Source organism: Taudactylus pleione, unplaced genomic scaffold (assembly GCF_031769625.1).
Source record: "Taudactylus pleione unplaced genomic scaffold, aTauple2 ptg000967l, whole genome shotgun sequence".
In the NCBI taxonomy this organism is placed as follows: domain Eukaryota; kingdom Metazoa; phylum Chordata; class Amphibia; order Anura; family Myobatrachidae; genus Taudactylus; species Taudactylus pleione.
Window position 1 is genome coordinate 7,720,696 of NW_028285368.1, and position 16,166 is coordinate 7,736,861.

A 16,166-nucleotide genomic window follows, 5' to 3' on the forward strand; every position below is an offset into this window, starting at 1 on the left:
TCCAGTTCTTAAAGTCCTACATTTTTCTCTACGAGACATCCTCCAGCATCCTTGGTATCCATCATGACCACCAGAATTTTGTTGAACATTTATGTTTTGTTGTCCTTTTTCTACATACAATTCTTCATTTTTTTCTATCTCCTGTTTATAAGCAACAGCCTAGCACCACTGCTCACTGGGGACATTAGGATCCTCTTTACTATGTAATTGTTGTTGTTCTCCTTTTGCATTTTCCTCCATATAGGAGTCTTTTCAGACACTATTTTTCTTTCATTTGACATCTTCTATTCATTATGTTGTTTGTTTATTTAATTCTGCACATCCATTTCATTTTTTCATCTTTATTTTTTTTCATTTGTCATTTTCTATGTGTCCCTATGTTCAATAATTATCCATTTATGTATCCGTTGAATTGTTTTAAATTTATGCACTTTTTCTCATTGTTCGATCTGTGTTATTTGTTTTCCCTTCAGTTTGTCCATATGCTTTGTTGCACATGCATATCTATGACTATGCTTTCCACTATTTCTCTCAGCTATCACTCCCAGCTTTATGGCTCCATCTTAACCTTCCTTTTATTATTCTATCCTTTTATTTTCTTTACACAAGCAGCACTCTGTTTTAATTTTCCTTCACCCTCCGCCCAGCCGGCATTCTCGGAGCAGCCTGGCTTCCCTGGTTACTGTTACCATGGGGGGCTGCCGGTACCTTGACGTCATCGCTGCGTGCTGTGGTGATCAGACTGGTCCTTCCTCACCTTTTCGCGGGCTTCTTCACCTTCTTAAGGTAAGCACACTTCCATGTCTGTATTGTACACCTTGACAAAGGGGCGCTGTGGCCCCGAAACGTCGGCTTTATATGCTATGAATACAAACTATTTGTAAACTTAAACTCCCGGAGTGCCGCTGTTTTTTTTCACTATATACAGTGTATGTATGCATGTATATATACACACATACATATACACATATATACACACACACACAATTTCCCAAAAACGACAGGCACTCCTCAAGTCCTGAGAGTGCCGCCTGCTCACTGCTATATATATATATATATATATATATTAGGATATGATTATCAGGATTTAAAACACTTGCGAGTACCATTAACACTTAGAAAACATGTGACAATCTAGTGCACTGCTTGTTGCCAGTCCCACATAATTTAAGACTGATTCTCCACAATACAGGACACCAGATCATTGCAACTTTGCTAAAATGTTATGGATGGAACGAGACTCAAAAACACTTGAATTATAGGAATACATACGGAGGACTATTAAGAGTATCTGCAATTATTATTATTTTGGTTTATTTAAATGGCACCACAAGGGTTCTGCAGCGAATTACAAAGTACATAAACAAATAAAAGAAGAAGCACCCAGTGACCTACAGTACAATACAAGGATTATATACACATTGCTGCAGTAGCGACCATAACACTCAAATAAGCAACAGAGCGTAAGCAGCCAAGTGATAGGTGCCCTAGTGGGGAGTGAGGAGAAGATGAAAGTAGAAGTAAAGAGAAGCACAAGAGGGTAGAGGGCACTGCTTGTAAGAGCTTACATTCTAAAAAGATTCCAATTCATAATTCCTTTTCATTCAGTATGTGCAGTTGACTAGGATAGCGTATGATCATTCTTCTGGTGTTTATAAGCATCTAACATAGTGCACTATATTATTGTTAATAATGTTAATGGATGTTTCCACACACAATATCCGTTATATATGATATGCTAACCATTGCTAAAAAGGAATCGCATAATTGTATAAACACACAAAAAAGCACTATGAACATCATTATAAGAAATCCATTTATTTAGTTAAAATTCACATAAGTGGAGATTTAATAAAGCTTGTAGAGAGCTAAAATTGTGAGAGAAAGCCCAACCAATCCGCTAACTGTCACATTACAGGCTGTGTTTGAAAAACGACAATTAGGAACTGATTGATTGGTGCTTTATCTCTCTCCAAGCTTTATTAAATCTCCCCAATAATGTGATTTGATCATACTTCACATAATGATATACAGTATTCTACTGCTCACCCATAGTGGAGAAATAAAAATTATAAAGTTGCTACACTTTGCTTCACAGTATTAATTAGAATAGGTGGGTGAGGGGAAAAGGGGAGGGGGAACAAGCGCTCTATGGTAATTAGTTTGTTATTGTAAGTATGGATGAGAATTTAATGTCCTGTAATCTTGTTTCTTTGTGTAGATGTTATGTTACAATATATTTTTCTTCTGTCAAAGTTCTGGACGCAAAAGCTGTGTGCAGGTTCTTGCTTAATATTGTCCTGTTAGGTTAAACGTGTTTTTAAGAACATCAGGCTGGTGGGAAAAAACTGTAGGCGCTACTTAAAACTCATCACCCTTTTATTTTGATCAATTACAAGCAAAATATAATGACTTAAAAGAAGGGTTAATAGACAATTTCCTGTGTGGGTGGCCCCAACGAGTTTCCCTTGAAATGCCCTTGAAAAAGTCCCTACAAGGGCTGAAACGCGACGGGAAGGAGAAGGACCAGCAGCACCATAGGGTAAGTAAACTATTTCCTCATACTTACCAGCTGCACTATTTTGTCCACACCACCCTGATACTGCATTTCATAATCCTTGAGGTATTCACGAGTGGGGACATCACACAAAGCACCAACCACTAAGGAGCCTGGCTCAGCACCATAAAAGACAATCATTTAATAATTGACTGCATGTGGTCACAGTATTCGTCATTGAGCAAGTATCTGCCTACAGTTTTTGCCCACCAGCCTAGTGTTCATAAAAACATGTTTAACCCAACAAGACAATATTAAGCAAGAACCTGCCAACATCTACACAAAGAAACAAGATTACATGACATTAAATTCTCATCCATACTTACAATAACAAACAAATAAACTAATTACCATAGAGAGCTTGTTCCCCCTCCCCTGTCCCCCCCCTCTCCCACCTATTCTAATTATTATTTGAAGTTAAGGAGTTTGGGATATCTCCTATAATAGCAGCTAATGGTAATTTCATCAATATTCTGTGAGCGCTGACCAAAGCTTCTATTTACTAGTATCCCATGTATAACAAAAGTGAACATAATCTGTTCAAAGCGCGGGATCATTGTATGTTACAGAGAGCCTCAATATTTCCTCGCTCCTATGATCTATTTGTCTCTAGCCTGTATTACCATTTATACTATTATAACTATAGCAGCATTTGTGTTCGTTATCAAATAATACCGATAATTGATTTTATTAAAACTATTTTTTTCATATACTTTTCTTACTACTAACCTTTTAAATAGTTTGCTGCTAAAACTGTCATTTTTATGACACATCTGATTATTGTTGCTACTAATAAAAAGTTATATTAGAATTAAAATATTTCTTTGACAACCATTTTTCTTTCCCTTACTTTAATTGGTGGTTTTCTATGCTTTCTGATGTTGCTTCATTGGCATTTTACAGCGTCTCCCCTTCCTCTACCCCTTTGTATACAGACACTTGCTTCCTTACTGTCCCCCTCCTATTCCCGCTTATCATCTTGTTCATTCTTAATCCTGGTCACTTGCCTCCCAGTCTGCACTTTCACTACTCCGAGACTCCATCTCTCACTGCCGCTCACCTGGTGCTCTAACCTTACTTTCTTCCTTTGCCTTCCCATAATAAGGGAAAGATGTGTCAAAGCTTGGAGGGAGATAAAGTACCAACCAAGCAGCGTCTAACTGACATTTTACAGGCTGTGCTTGAATAATTACAGGAGCCAATTGGTTGGCACTTTTTTCTCTCTCCAAGATTGGATACATCTCCCCCTAAGTACCTTTCATATTGTCTCCGCCTATACTGATGGATTGGTAGTATCTGACCTGTAAGTTAGAGACGCCCAATCTCTTCTAGTTCTAGGCTTGCTCCAGGAGATACAACTTAAACATATTTCCATTTTACTACCTAATGGAAAAGATGTCAAGATTAGCCTGTTGCTTTTATTATTTCACTTCATTGTCTAGAATTTCACTCCTTCCACCAATCCATTTATATTCATGGACTTTCAGTATACACCCCCCTACCCCCTTCCCCAATTTTTGTATATGTCCATTCACATGGTCCTTGTACATTGGGTTCCTACTACACATTAACTGAATTTCCTGTATGACACATCCAGCCCCTTGTTAGTGATTATTTCTTCCAGTGATCAGTAGTACATCTCTTTGTTCCATGGTTGCTTACAAGCAGTCTGTTCCCTTTTATTCATATGTATTTCAATGTCCACTATGTGCCTCTATTGTCTAATGTTATATTCCAATATATCAGTTTATGGTTTGCCATTCAGACGTATTTTTTGTTTTAAACCAATAATGAAAATGTGCAATGAAAACAAAATACCTGTATTTAACATTTTTATCAATAGCATTTGTTTTTGTATTCAGGTTCCTGTTTAATGTGCAGTTGTTTTTAGCTTTCAGGATGAAAGTGGATTATGAAATAAAAGTGTAATATATCTGTCAGTCCAGGTTCATATTCTAGTAGGAATACATATAAAGTCATTGACCTGTAATATAGGAAATAGGAAAGAAATAAACAGGAATATTTTACTTTTACCTTCTCATAGTACTGGATGTTTTTGTCGGCCATTCCCATAAGTAGTTGGCGGAAATCCTGTGTCTTGTTATTCTGCCACCTTTCCATGTCTGCTTTCAAATCAGCATTGAAGCATTCTACTTTGTCTTGGCACTTCTCCACCTCTGTGGGCACCTGAGAAATTGATAGGGCATTGAATAAATGTGAAAAACCCACCAAAAGATTTACAGCTGAAATGCTAAAATCAGCAACCTTTAAAAGAGGGACTAACATTTTAGAAATAATTTAGCCATGTATGCGTTTCTAAATGGCTTTAATAGGCTTATTCTGTTGACTCTATTTTGCTGCTGTTCCTGTTTACATGCCTATGGATCGAAAACTGTATGTATTTTCCTTCCCGGGTTATAATGATACAATTCTCTATGGCAGTGTTTTCGAACTACTTGCATATAGAATAAAAATTGGTCAACATGACCACTGGAGAACTGTCCTCGGCTACCTCACAAAACACACACAGATCACTCACAAAAGGACAGACACAGAGATTACCCAGCCAGGACACACACAGCCAACATGTGTGTGTATGTATCTATATATTTCATATATTCACACATACATACTGTAAATATATACATTATACAGTGGCAAGAAAAAACTATTGGAATTACCCGAATTTCAGCATGAATTGGTAATAAAATGTTATCGCCATACCAGGGCCTCCTGCACATTACCTATTATATTGTATGAGGGAATATCAATGATATTGAATCATAATGAAACTTAAAATATCAATCATTTCATTATTAGTACAGAATTTTGGCACATTATAAATACACAAAAAAGGTACTATTTAATGGTTTAACACACAAATAGTCCAGTTTCAAACAATATCCCTGAACCTATGCAAGTATAATGGGTGCAGTTATACTATAGCAATAATACAGTATATTTTTACATGCTCACATGTTTATACATCTAGTCCAAAAGGACAACGCAAGGAAAACAGAAACAATAAAATTTATTACCACAATGTTATTACACATTTAGAAGTGAAACACAAAAACTCACTCCAGTTTTTTCTTCCCTTTTCAAGGCTGCAGCTTCCAGTTTGACTTCATATTCTGCTTGTACTTGATCCCTTTTCTTTAGTACACTCTAGAAATATAGAAACATAGAATTTGACGGCAGATAAGAACCACTTGGCCCATCTAGTCTACCCCATTTTTATACATATTGTTACCTCAACCCTTATTGATCCTTACTTCTTCTGAAGGCTATCCTTATGTCTATCTCATGCATGTTTAAATTGCTCTACTGTCTTAGCCTCTACCACCCCTGATAGGAGGCTATTCCACTTGTCCACTACCCTTTCCGTGAACTAATTTTACCTCAAATTTCCCTGAACCTACCACCCTCCAGTTTCAGAACATGTCCTCTTGTTCTAATACTTCTCTTTCTTTGAAGAATGTTTCCTTTACCTTGTTAAAACCCTTTATATATTTGAACGTTTCTATCATGTCCCCCCTTTCCCTTCTCTGCTCCAAACTATACATATTAAGATCTTTTAGTGTTTCCTGGTACGTTTTGTGGTGTAGACCTTGCACCATTTTAGTTGCCCTTCTTTGTACAGTCTCTAGTGCAGTGGTCGGGGAACAGGGGTAAATTACCCCATTTGGGGTAAAACTGAAATTCCTGGGGGTAATGGACGGACAGCCGGGCACGCATATGAATCATGGCATGCCCGACTGTCCGTCCATTACCCCAGGAATGGAGGTCACTTGCGCCGGGTGCAGCGGCTCTAGTGTATTAATATCCTTCTGGAGATATGGCCTCCAGAACTGAACACATTATTCGAGATGAGGACGTACCAGTGACCTATATAGTATATTTAACAGTCACTAATAATTTACTTGGGGCTGCCAGTTTTAACTAAAATGTTAGAAGAGCGGATGTAATCAAGCAAATGTATCAGCACCCTAGTCATCAAAGTAAGATGGATGAATTGGCAAAACAACCACCTTTAAAAAAAGAAAAAAACTGTTCATATTCAATGCTTTACAAATTCATTACTATAATTGATATTTTAATGTAAAAGTAAGCATTCTCAATCTATGAAATCACTGAAAGAAGTGCCATGCAGAACGTTACAATGCATGGGGTCGGTACAGCAAACCTTTGACCAACTGTATATTTTACCTGCATTCTATCCAGACTGCTATACATTATTTAAGGTTCAAATAGTAGTTTAGATCACAAGGTAGTAAAAGAATTAATGTAACCTAATACAGCAGGATGGGTTAAATATATCACAGTGTAATGTGTGAAGGCTGCACGTGATAGCTGGTATTTATCACAGTGTAGTAGGTAGCTGCAGCATGGGGTAATGATAATGGCATAATAGAATATTTTGTCGCACTCTTAAAATGTAAATAAATTCCTCAAAATGTAAAATGACCAGTTCTATCAGCAAGTAATTACTTACATATTAGTCACTACTGTAGATTACATGACAGTAAAATACATACATGTTTTCCCTGTCACCTATTATCTAGTAACTAATGCACAATGCTGCTAATCCTCACCCCTGGCCTGCACTGTACACTACCAACTTTACCAGTATCATATTATGTGTTACTTAATTAGTCACACAGATCAGTCTGGACAAGGGGCAGTTAACTTTGCAGGTAGTTTTTTCCTTCTTTGAACAAAACTTTGTACTCAGAACAGAGAAAAAACACTACTATGCTGCTCTTTTTTATTTTTTGTCCTGTGTCTTGGAAATCCGGAATGAGAAGTCATAGATGCCTGTACATGCGATCACTGATATTTATATATTACTAGCTGTGATGCCGGTGTTGCCTGACTTATTTTTCACTCTATCCACCCTCCCCCTCCCTTTCAATCCACCTCCTTCGCTCCCACCTCATCCTCACTATGATCCTGTCTATCGGGGCTTGGACCCATTTGTAACCATATTTCTTCAGTAGAGAAGATCATGTGTTTCTATGTCAAAGGATTAACTAAAGCCTCTTACTACCAATTGGAAGATATGAATTACAAAATGAGTGGATATATTTAAGAATCTTCAGTAGTCTGAGAACACATTAATAAAATATACAACAGGATTGTTTAGAGAGAACCTGCTATATCTGAGAAAGTCAAACTTGTACTTGTTCCCTGTCTCTACAATAGACATATATGCACGTTCTCGCTCTCTTAAATCATATAAATGGAGTAAGGCACCATTCAGGAAAGACTCTATGAAATGAAAGGATCTCATCAAAAGCACATATATGTTCAGCTCATATCACCTTCATTGATTCAGAGTACAGGATATACTCTCTTAGTACTGGTAAGAAGTCCTCTGTCATATCTTCTGTCAGCTCCTCCAGTGCTGTGCTGCAATTTCCAATGCAGGCAGACACTCCTTCCAGGGGCTCACGTAGCTCTCCTTCTAGAGCACTCCAAGTAGAATAGACAGGCCCGTACTCTCGAAGCTCCACCAGGTACTCTGATACAGAACATGCAGTCTTTTTAGACAGAGAGCACTGTGATTATTGTTCCAATAAAATGCATGTAAATCAAGTTTTTATGGGACAATAAAAAAAATAACTAAAATAGAACGTTAGGCCTATGACCAATTTATTTGCTGCAATCAACGGTAAGATAGAAAATGGCCTGTAGTCATGTTACCATGTTATAGATGTAGGTGAAAGGATCTAGCTTATCTTGAATAGCAACTCAACTGCTCATTGTATACGTCTATGGGCGGTATTCAATTAGTTTCGCACCTGCGATAAAGTTCCGCCTGCCAGACTTTTCGCCTACATCGCGTCTTTTGGCCGTGGAAACTTATTGTGCATGTGCCCGCTATTTGCTGTATTCAATTCCAAAAGACACGAAAACTGCGACATGCGAAGCCAGAACAGGTGGAAAGTGGTGTCATAATCAGGGAAATCAGTATGAACCTCCCAAAAAGATGCAGAAACATTGGGGATCAATGTAGTAGTTTTTTTTCTGGATTTTTTTGATGCAGTTATCCTTTGAGGGGTGTTCCAAGGGTTCTGAGTGGTTTCCCCACCTTTGCACCCAAAAATAAAAAATGTTGCACTTCTTTTCTCCTGCTATTCAGAGGCGAATCTTTATCGCCTATTACATTGCATTGACTTCGCAGGTACGCCAAAAGTGGGTGGAATTGAATACGGAGATAATTTTCCAACAGGTGAAAAGACACAATTGGTGATACTTTTTCGCGGAACTCGGCTTTTCGTGTCTAATTGACACAGGACTATATCTGCTGTGACATACAGTAATAAGATTCATTTTATCATCAGGACAATTAGTTTCAGTATAGTGGTATTTGAACTTTCTAGACGCAGAAGAAAAACCAAGCATATGCATCTGTCCAAATCTACGTTACAGGATCCACAGCATTCCCTCCCATGAGCCTGGCCTCTGGTTCCACGCTGTAGCTGATTTGGAAAACATTTGTTTTACAATTCATAGTTCTACTATGCTGACAGCTTTTCTCTGAGTCACACAGATCAGCTGGCATGTCGCTTGGCAAAAGCGTAACTCACATTGCGGGAAACCCAATATCTATCACCACGAAGTCAACATCTAATGGGTGAGCATTGACTTTCAAATTTGCGTCCGGGATGCTTTACCTAGTTCCTTTATCTTCTATTTGCATTTGAGGAAAATACATATTCCTTATGAAGAAGAGTGATTTGCAATCTAGAACTGTGGTGTGTTCCTTATAACTTCATGTGTAAAAATCTGGTTTATATGACTAAATCGCACACTTGCTGAACACAAATTTCACAATAGAAAGTTCGTAACACATCACATTTTTCTTGGTCTAATCTTGTGTTCTTTGTTTAAAAAAGGCTTTATTATTTGACTTATGTAAATTAACTGAATGGGTTAAAGCATGGATTATACTGGAAAAAAAATAGCTCAGTCACATTTGATAACAGAAAGCATACACATATATAAATAATAAAAAAATCCACACAAAGGTGGGTGGATAAATTCAGAACATATACAACTACAGCTACTTTTTGCGCTTATGAGTAGTGTGATTATCCCTTATAAATAAATAGCAATAACAACCCATCATCGCTGGATCGCATCTCTCTTGATACCATTGCTCCATTGTACAACTACATTAATGGAATCATTCCCTCTACTCATCACTAAGAGTTCCCATATTGTCCAAAAAGAAGTCCAGGTGTGAATGTTAAAAATTTATCTTCAACGACATACGGCATCCTAACTTTTTGTAGTTATTCAGTAATTCAACTACCAGCTCTTTATAGTTTTCCTATTATTCATTTCCTAAACACCCACCAATCACAGATCCGAAGGTTTCCATGCAGCTTATTCTGCCGTGTTAAATTTATCTTCAAAGTTTTGTCTTTCAAAAGTCTAAACCTTCCTTCAACATGGCACCACTCAATTTTAAAAACTGACCTTTTAAATACTCAAAACCGTAACCATTTTTGTCCATAACTTGTACAACATTTTTCATGAGGCCTAACTTAATATGCAATGGAGGAAGAAACATGATTTCAGGTTTCTCTAGATGTACATTCTTGATATCGTGATTGCCAGGGACAAACTCCTCTCTGATGGGCCAGTCCTTCACAATGTAATGCTGCTGTGCTGCCCGACTATCTCATAAGCACAGAAAACAACAATATTAAGTAAAACCACTCTTCAGTCAAAGCAATAACTTTCCAATCAGCACAGATTTGCAAGCAAAATATATTATAGTTGATGGCATTTAACAAAATTGATATGGCATTGTATTTTTTTTTCCTAGCTACCGAAATGACCTACTGGTACCCATAGTTTGGGTTTCTGAATAACGTGACTTTTAAAATAATCAATGTCACCCCCACAGATGGTGTCACCAAGCAGCGCTGCAGCAGTGACAGATGACATGCGCATGCACGCATCATTCACTCTGCTGGGAGAGGCTGGGGACTGCCCGGCAGCTTCCGGAGCACTGGCCAAGACCCCAGGGTGAAGAGAACGAGGGTGTGACATGCATGTTAAACATCAGGATGTGTGGCCTCATGGGAACGAGGCCATACCCCCTTTCACATCCGCAAGTGCAAAGAGTACCAAAGTGGGTGTCACCACCCACACTGAAGATGACATTAATAGATCTACAATATGTGTCACACAGAACATACCTACTTCCTCTTTGATAATGCGTTGTGCTATCCTGTCAATGGTTCCAAGCTTCAGTGCAAATGTGTCCAAGTATTCGCCAATTGCAGAAAATTCCACTGGACGATTTCTCAATTTGTAACCACTGGTCACATACCGTACAGACTCCCCCATCTTGGAAAGCAGAGTAATACCCTGCTTTTTGTGGCTGTTCAGATCCTATGACAAGTAAAGTGAAACCAGGTTTATATACAGATTTACTGTCAAGTGTTTAAAACATATGTTAACACTGTACACCTGTTTGTACTCCTAACCCATTCTGGCATGCTACTTGAGCAGAGACTTTAAACTCAGTGTACTGTAACTGGAAAAGTAAAGCAGGTGAGTGAAGGTTTCCATTTGCGTAAATGCTTCAGAGCTTCAATAGGCTTACAACACAATTTATTATGCAAACAAAAGCATAACACGCAGGGCCTGAATTATGTTAAATGCAAATAAATACAATTTGCATATCAGCAAAATGCATATCCACACTTGTTTTTCCATATTTGTATTTTGAGTGGCACCATCTTATGATATGTGCAAACTTAAACCTAGTGTAATATGTAGGTGCAAAATATATGTCCAGTTGCCAATGTTTTTCAGGATCTATATAACTCAACAGAAGATGCATTTCAAAGGGACACATGATTATGGCATAAAGTAATTATGAATATTTTAATGTGGTCATGATCTCTTGCAGAGATAGTTATTTTAGACCACGTGTGAATCCAATTTATGTAGGTAAATAAGAGGTTAATGTATATTAATGTATACCTCAGAGGCCTGGTATTTGTCACCTAGTGTTTATGCAGAGATGTTTGAGTGTCACAGACCACCAGTCAACTATGGTTTATGACCCAAACCACAGATGCTAACAGACTGGGAATTTTTTTTGACTAGAATGGACCACTTGGGGGTCATTCCAAGTGCAATATCTACATATACACAATATAATAAACCAAAGAACTAACTTCTACAACTCATGTTGTGTGGTTTGGGAACTGCAAAGCAGCCGATCGTAAAACGCTGCAGAAAGAGGTTAGGACAGCGGGGAGTGTGATTGGGTTAGAATAACCAAATATTCAGGAGATGTATGAAAAGAGGCTTTTAAAAGGAAGGTGTATGTTATACCCACTGATATGTCACATCCATTATGGCTTATTTAATATGTTGCCCTAAATAAACGTTATAGGTCGATTTTGTGTCGTACCAGCCAATTAAACATAGTTTCTTTCCAACCGCTACACATGGATTAAGCAACAAACAGTGCACTGTTGGAGGTTTTTAGGTAGGATGTTCCTGTTATTATGATGTAGTTGAGTTGCACATGTTTCTTTGACAGTTTATATATTGTGGATTTGTTAAATGACAAAGCATGATTCGGATTCAGGTTTGAGACAACCTTTGTATAAATCTGTATCCACCAGACATGTGTCATCCAAAGATACCAGAAACATAATTAAGCTATGGAGTGAAACGATCTGACCATTGAGTACATCTAATAATCATATTTTCTATGCATAACGGCAATATATGTGGCTTAGTGGAGTTTTAAAGAAACTATACTATGAACTAGAAAAAAGTTAGACTAATTAACAAAAATTCTTAATATATGTATTTTGAACAAATGTACAATAAAACAATTGAAATACTAATGTGCATGAAAACACATCATTTAGTGAGGCCACAGAGAAATGACAGGGATTGGACAAGGAAGAGTTAAAACTAATAACATTATTTTAGAAATTGTCAGTTTTTAGGGCTCATGTACTGCTACATTTAGGCAGGATATTTTTTGTGTTACAGTAGGGGAGATGTACGAAGCCTTGGAGAGTGATAAAGTACCAACCAATCAGCTCCTGCCAGTTTATAGGCTGTGTTTGAAAAATGACAGGTGCTGATTGGTTAGAACTTTAGCACTATCCAAGGCTTAGTACATCTCCTCCAGTATCTCTTATTAAATTAGGTTATTATTTAAAGTTGGGATCGGTCAGAAAGTAATTAAACGCTTCCAAAGAGTGTCAGCTCTTGAACTAAAACCTATTAGTCACAGAACTGGATAAGTAATAGACGCAAGATAAAATGTTGGAGAATTTTAGACAGACCAGGCAGTTTTCTTTTGTTATTAGCCCTTTTACACCCACATCATGCATGCCCAGATGGGTAAAGTTGTGACCGGTGGATCTAACTTGTGTCCGCATACCCCTACCGCACTGCACAAGCTTATTAACTCCTCTGATCACTAAGCACAAATAATGTAACTCTACATACATACGCAATGTGTGCACATGCGCAATGGGTTATCTTTACACTACACAAAAACTTATTTGTCAGGTCTACAATGCTTTGTAAAAGAGAACATGTTTTCAAAAGTGCAGGTTTCTCAAAGTAAATAACTAAACACCACCCACCCCCACATATGAAAGAGGGTGCATTAAAGCAGAACAGCTAAGCTATTTGATACACTTTTTATTACTATTGAATACAGAGTTATTTTGAGAATACTAGCCTTGGAGGTGAGAAAGACTTTGAAGTGCTCATTGAAGGATAGAACTGGATGATCTGCAATCCTCTTCAGAAACTTATCCAAAGCCCTTCTCCTGGTCTCTACAAACTCTTCTGAGAAACGATCAACTACACCCTTCACTACAAATTTCTCTGGGAGAGGCTGAAAAGAAAACAGATGAGCACTTTTGTGTGCAACAACAGACCGACGTCCCATAGTTAAGAACACTACTACCACCTTCTTTGGTCAATATTGAAGTCAAGTAAACCAAAGTCATAATTTGTACCCACAGAAGGACCCTAGCTTCTCCATATTGATAGGTATGCTCTAAAAGTGTGTATAAACCGTGCTTTACAGTAAATTTTTGCTCCCCATCCGAGTTATACAAAGAGCAAATATAGCATTTAAGAGAGGACAGAAGAGAATAAAATTAAGTAATAGATTCACGGTCAGTGAGAGACTGGCCCACTGGGTACACCAATATAACAGTTTGTACAACCCCTCGCCAAAACAGACGCTTACACGTGCTTTAATGGACAACAAATATGCAGTGAAATTATTTTCAGTGAAATAGACAATTAGGTGTAAAATAACATGAATGTGGACTCCATGCTGAAAACATACCGAGAGGACTTCTATTCAGATATGTCAGATGAACGATTGAACGATTTTAGACTACATTAAAATGAATGGAATCGTCCAAATCTGACTGCAAACACATCAGATGTCAGATATCGTTATCTGACAAGCGGGAATGCGCATCGTTCATCGTTGCAGTTTATATGTCAGATTTTCTTTCAGATATGGCGCTACTTTTAAAATAGTGATAAAAAAGTAGCGATATGGCGATATTAAAATAGTTATCGTTCAGATCTGACAGAATATCTGAACGTGTGTATGCACCATTACTGTATGTGAGCAATACAAATATAAATAACAATTTAGTAGTTAGATCTTTATAACATAATTTACATATATTTCATCAATTAAAATGCATATTATATGATGATGTTGACATATATATATATCAGTGCCTGAGAATTAAATGAACCTTGATTTACGAATAAAGAAAGAAACCTTCATCTGGCCCAATTATGCTGCATCCCTCCCTATCTGTTTCACAATAGTTGTAGATGGCTATTGTGTAACAGGAATGGAGCCCCCTCTAGACTCAGACACTGAGCCTATATAAACAGTACATTTATTAAAGCACTTTTCTGTGTTTGCACTGCTGGTTGAAATGACTTGCTAAATGTCAGGAGCTCTGCAGTTAGATTGGCAGCAAGAAGGGGTGGCCCCATCCTCTGTGGGCCAGGTAATTATGTGGGGCCCCAACAGGGAATTCTCCAGTACCCAGATGCACAAGTCTAATTCTTTATACTACACTACAAACTAAAATTAAAGGAACTAGCCAGCAGACCCCCATTTAAAAAAAATCTTCTTGGCCATATTTTTAAAGGATCACTTTTTTTTTTTATTATTGACATTTCAATTAAAACAATATTTTCAGCTGAGTTGCAATAAGAGACTCAAGGAAAGACAGCATTTAAGAAAATGTTACATGAGTTGCATTAAAGTTTGTCAATTCTTATGCCGCGTATCCACTTGCAGATAGTGGAACGACAGTACGATTACATCGTAATCGTACAGTCATGCCTCATCCCCTCTAGTGCCTACACTGAACGATATGTCGTTCAGTGCAGGCACCCTCCCTCATCCCTGAACATGGCCAATTTATTGTTATCGACAGATTGACCGGCATGTTCAGGCGATGATTGATGTCGGAAACGACCAGCGAGAGCGCGCATCGCTGGTCGTTTCCGACATTAAACTGCCCGATTTATGCACGATTAATGAGCGATTGAACGATTACGATGTCGTAATTGTTCAATCGCTCATTTATATCTGCAAGTGGATAGGCGGCTTATCATGAAAGTATTTTGTTACATGAATTACATGAATCATAATTCAGTTAGGAATATCAGAACTTAACCTTGGGAGGTTTCAGTCTTTGGATTTGGAAGGGTAACTGGCAAGAAAGGAGGGAAAAAGCTTCTGTTTTACAACTTCCCTGTAGTTTCCTAAATGACATCCCCAAAAATTGCTTTTGCAGTATGTAGAGAGTTCTTAGCATTTACATCTTAATCTCTGCAGTAAATAATGTTTGTTTTCAGATCGATCCCAATACAGGTCCCAGTACAATACACAGGGGACTGACGCCATCTTTTGTTGGGCTTTCAACTAGTCCTATAACACCGACTTCGTAAATGTATGCTCAGATCTCCAAAATTACTACTTCTGCATCACCAGTAGTATAGTACCTACGGGAATGAAGTGAGTGGGCTGGGTGTCTTCGAGTTTATTCCTCAACCAATCAAAGTCCTGGTACCTTCGACGTATGGAATACTCAGGGAGTTCAAACTCTGCTCGGGTTGTCTGGAAAATTAAAAGTGTGAACATTTACAAATGGAGCCGTATTTATCTGAATTATTTAAAAAAACAAAAAAATTAACTACCAATGTAAAAAAAGGAAGTAAACTATATAATGCTGTAAATCCAACAAATATGGTTATAAAGCATATAAATTACAAAGGAAAATGTTTTGTCATTTTCTTAAATTTACACATACTGCATTGCTTAGTGGTAATTAAAGTTATTTATCACAGAACAAACAATGCCTGTCTTTACCAGAATTAATCAATCTACAGTGAACCTCTATAATATTGAAATCAATGGCTAGGCTATATTAGCAGCACATGCAACCGCAGAAGTCAAGCAGCAGAATCTGTCGGCCATTAAAAAGCTCCTTGTAACAGCTGGCGCCCCATGTGCCATCTACATGCATCTCACAGATAAAGAAAGACAAGA

General features: G+C 37.7%; 1 protein-coding gene across 1 annotated transcript in view; it reads right to left on the reverse strand.

The window, feature by feature from the left end:
• Positions 1 to 16,166, reverse strand: part of SNX30 (sorting nexin family member 30) — a 55,207-nt gene that overhangs the window by 7,659 nt on the left and 31,382 nt on the right. The window contains exons 3-8 of the mRNA XM_088460095.1: positions 15,624 to 15,734; positions 13,302 to 13,460; positions 10,774 to 10,969; positions 7,882 to 8,081; positions 5,639 to 5,725; positions 4,592 to 4,744 (exon numbers count right to left, since the gene is read on the reverse strand). Coding sequence (XP_088316221.1) covers positions 4,592 to 4,744; positions 5,639 to 5,725; positions 7,882 to 8,081; positions 10,774 to 10,969; positions 13,302 to 13,460; positions 15,624 to 15,734 — 906 coding nt within the window. The remainder of the gene's footprint in view (positions 1 to 4,591; positions 4,745 to 5,638; positions 5,726 to 7,881; positions 8,082 to 10,773; positions 10,970 to 13,301; positions 13,461 to 15,623; positions 15,735 to 16,166) is intronic.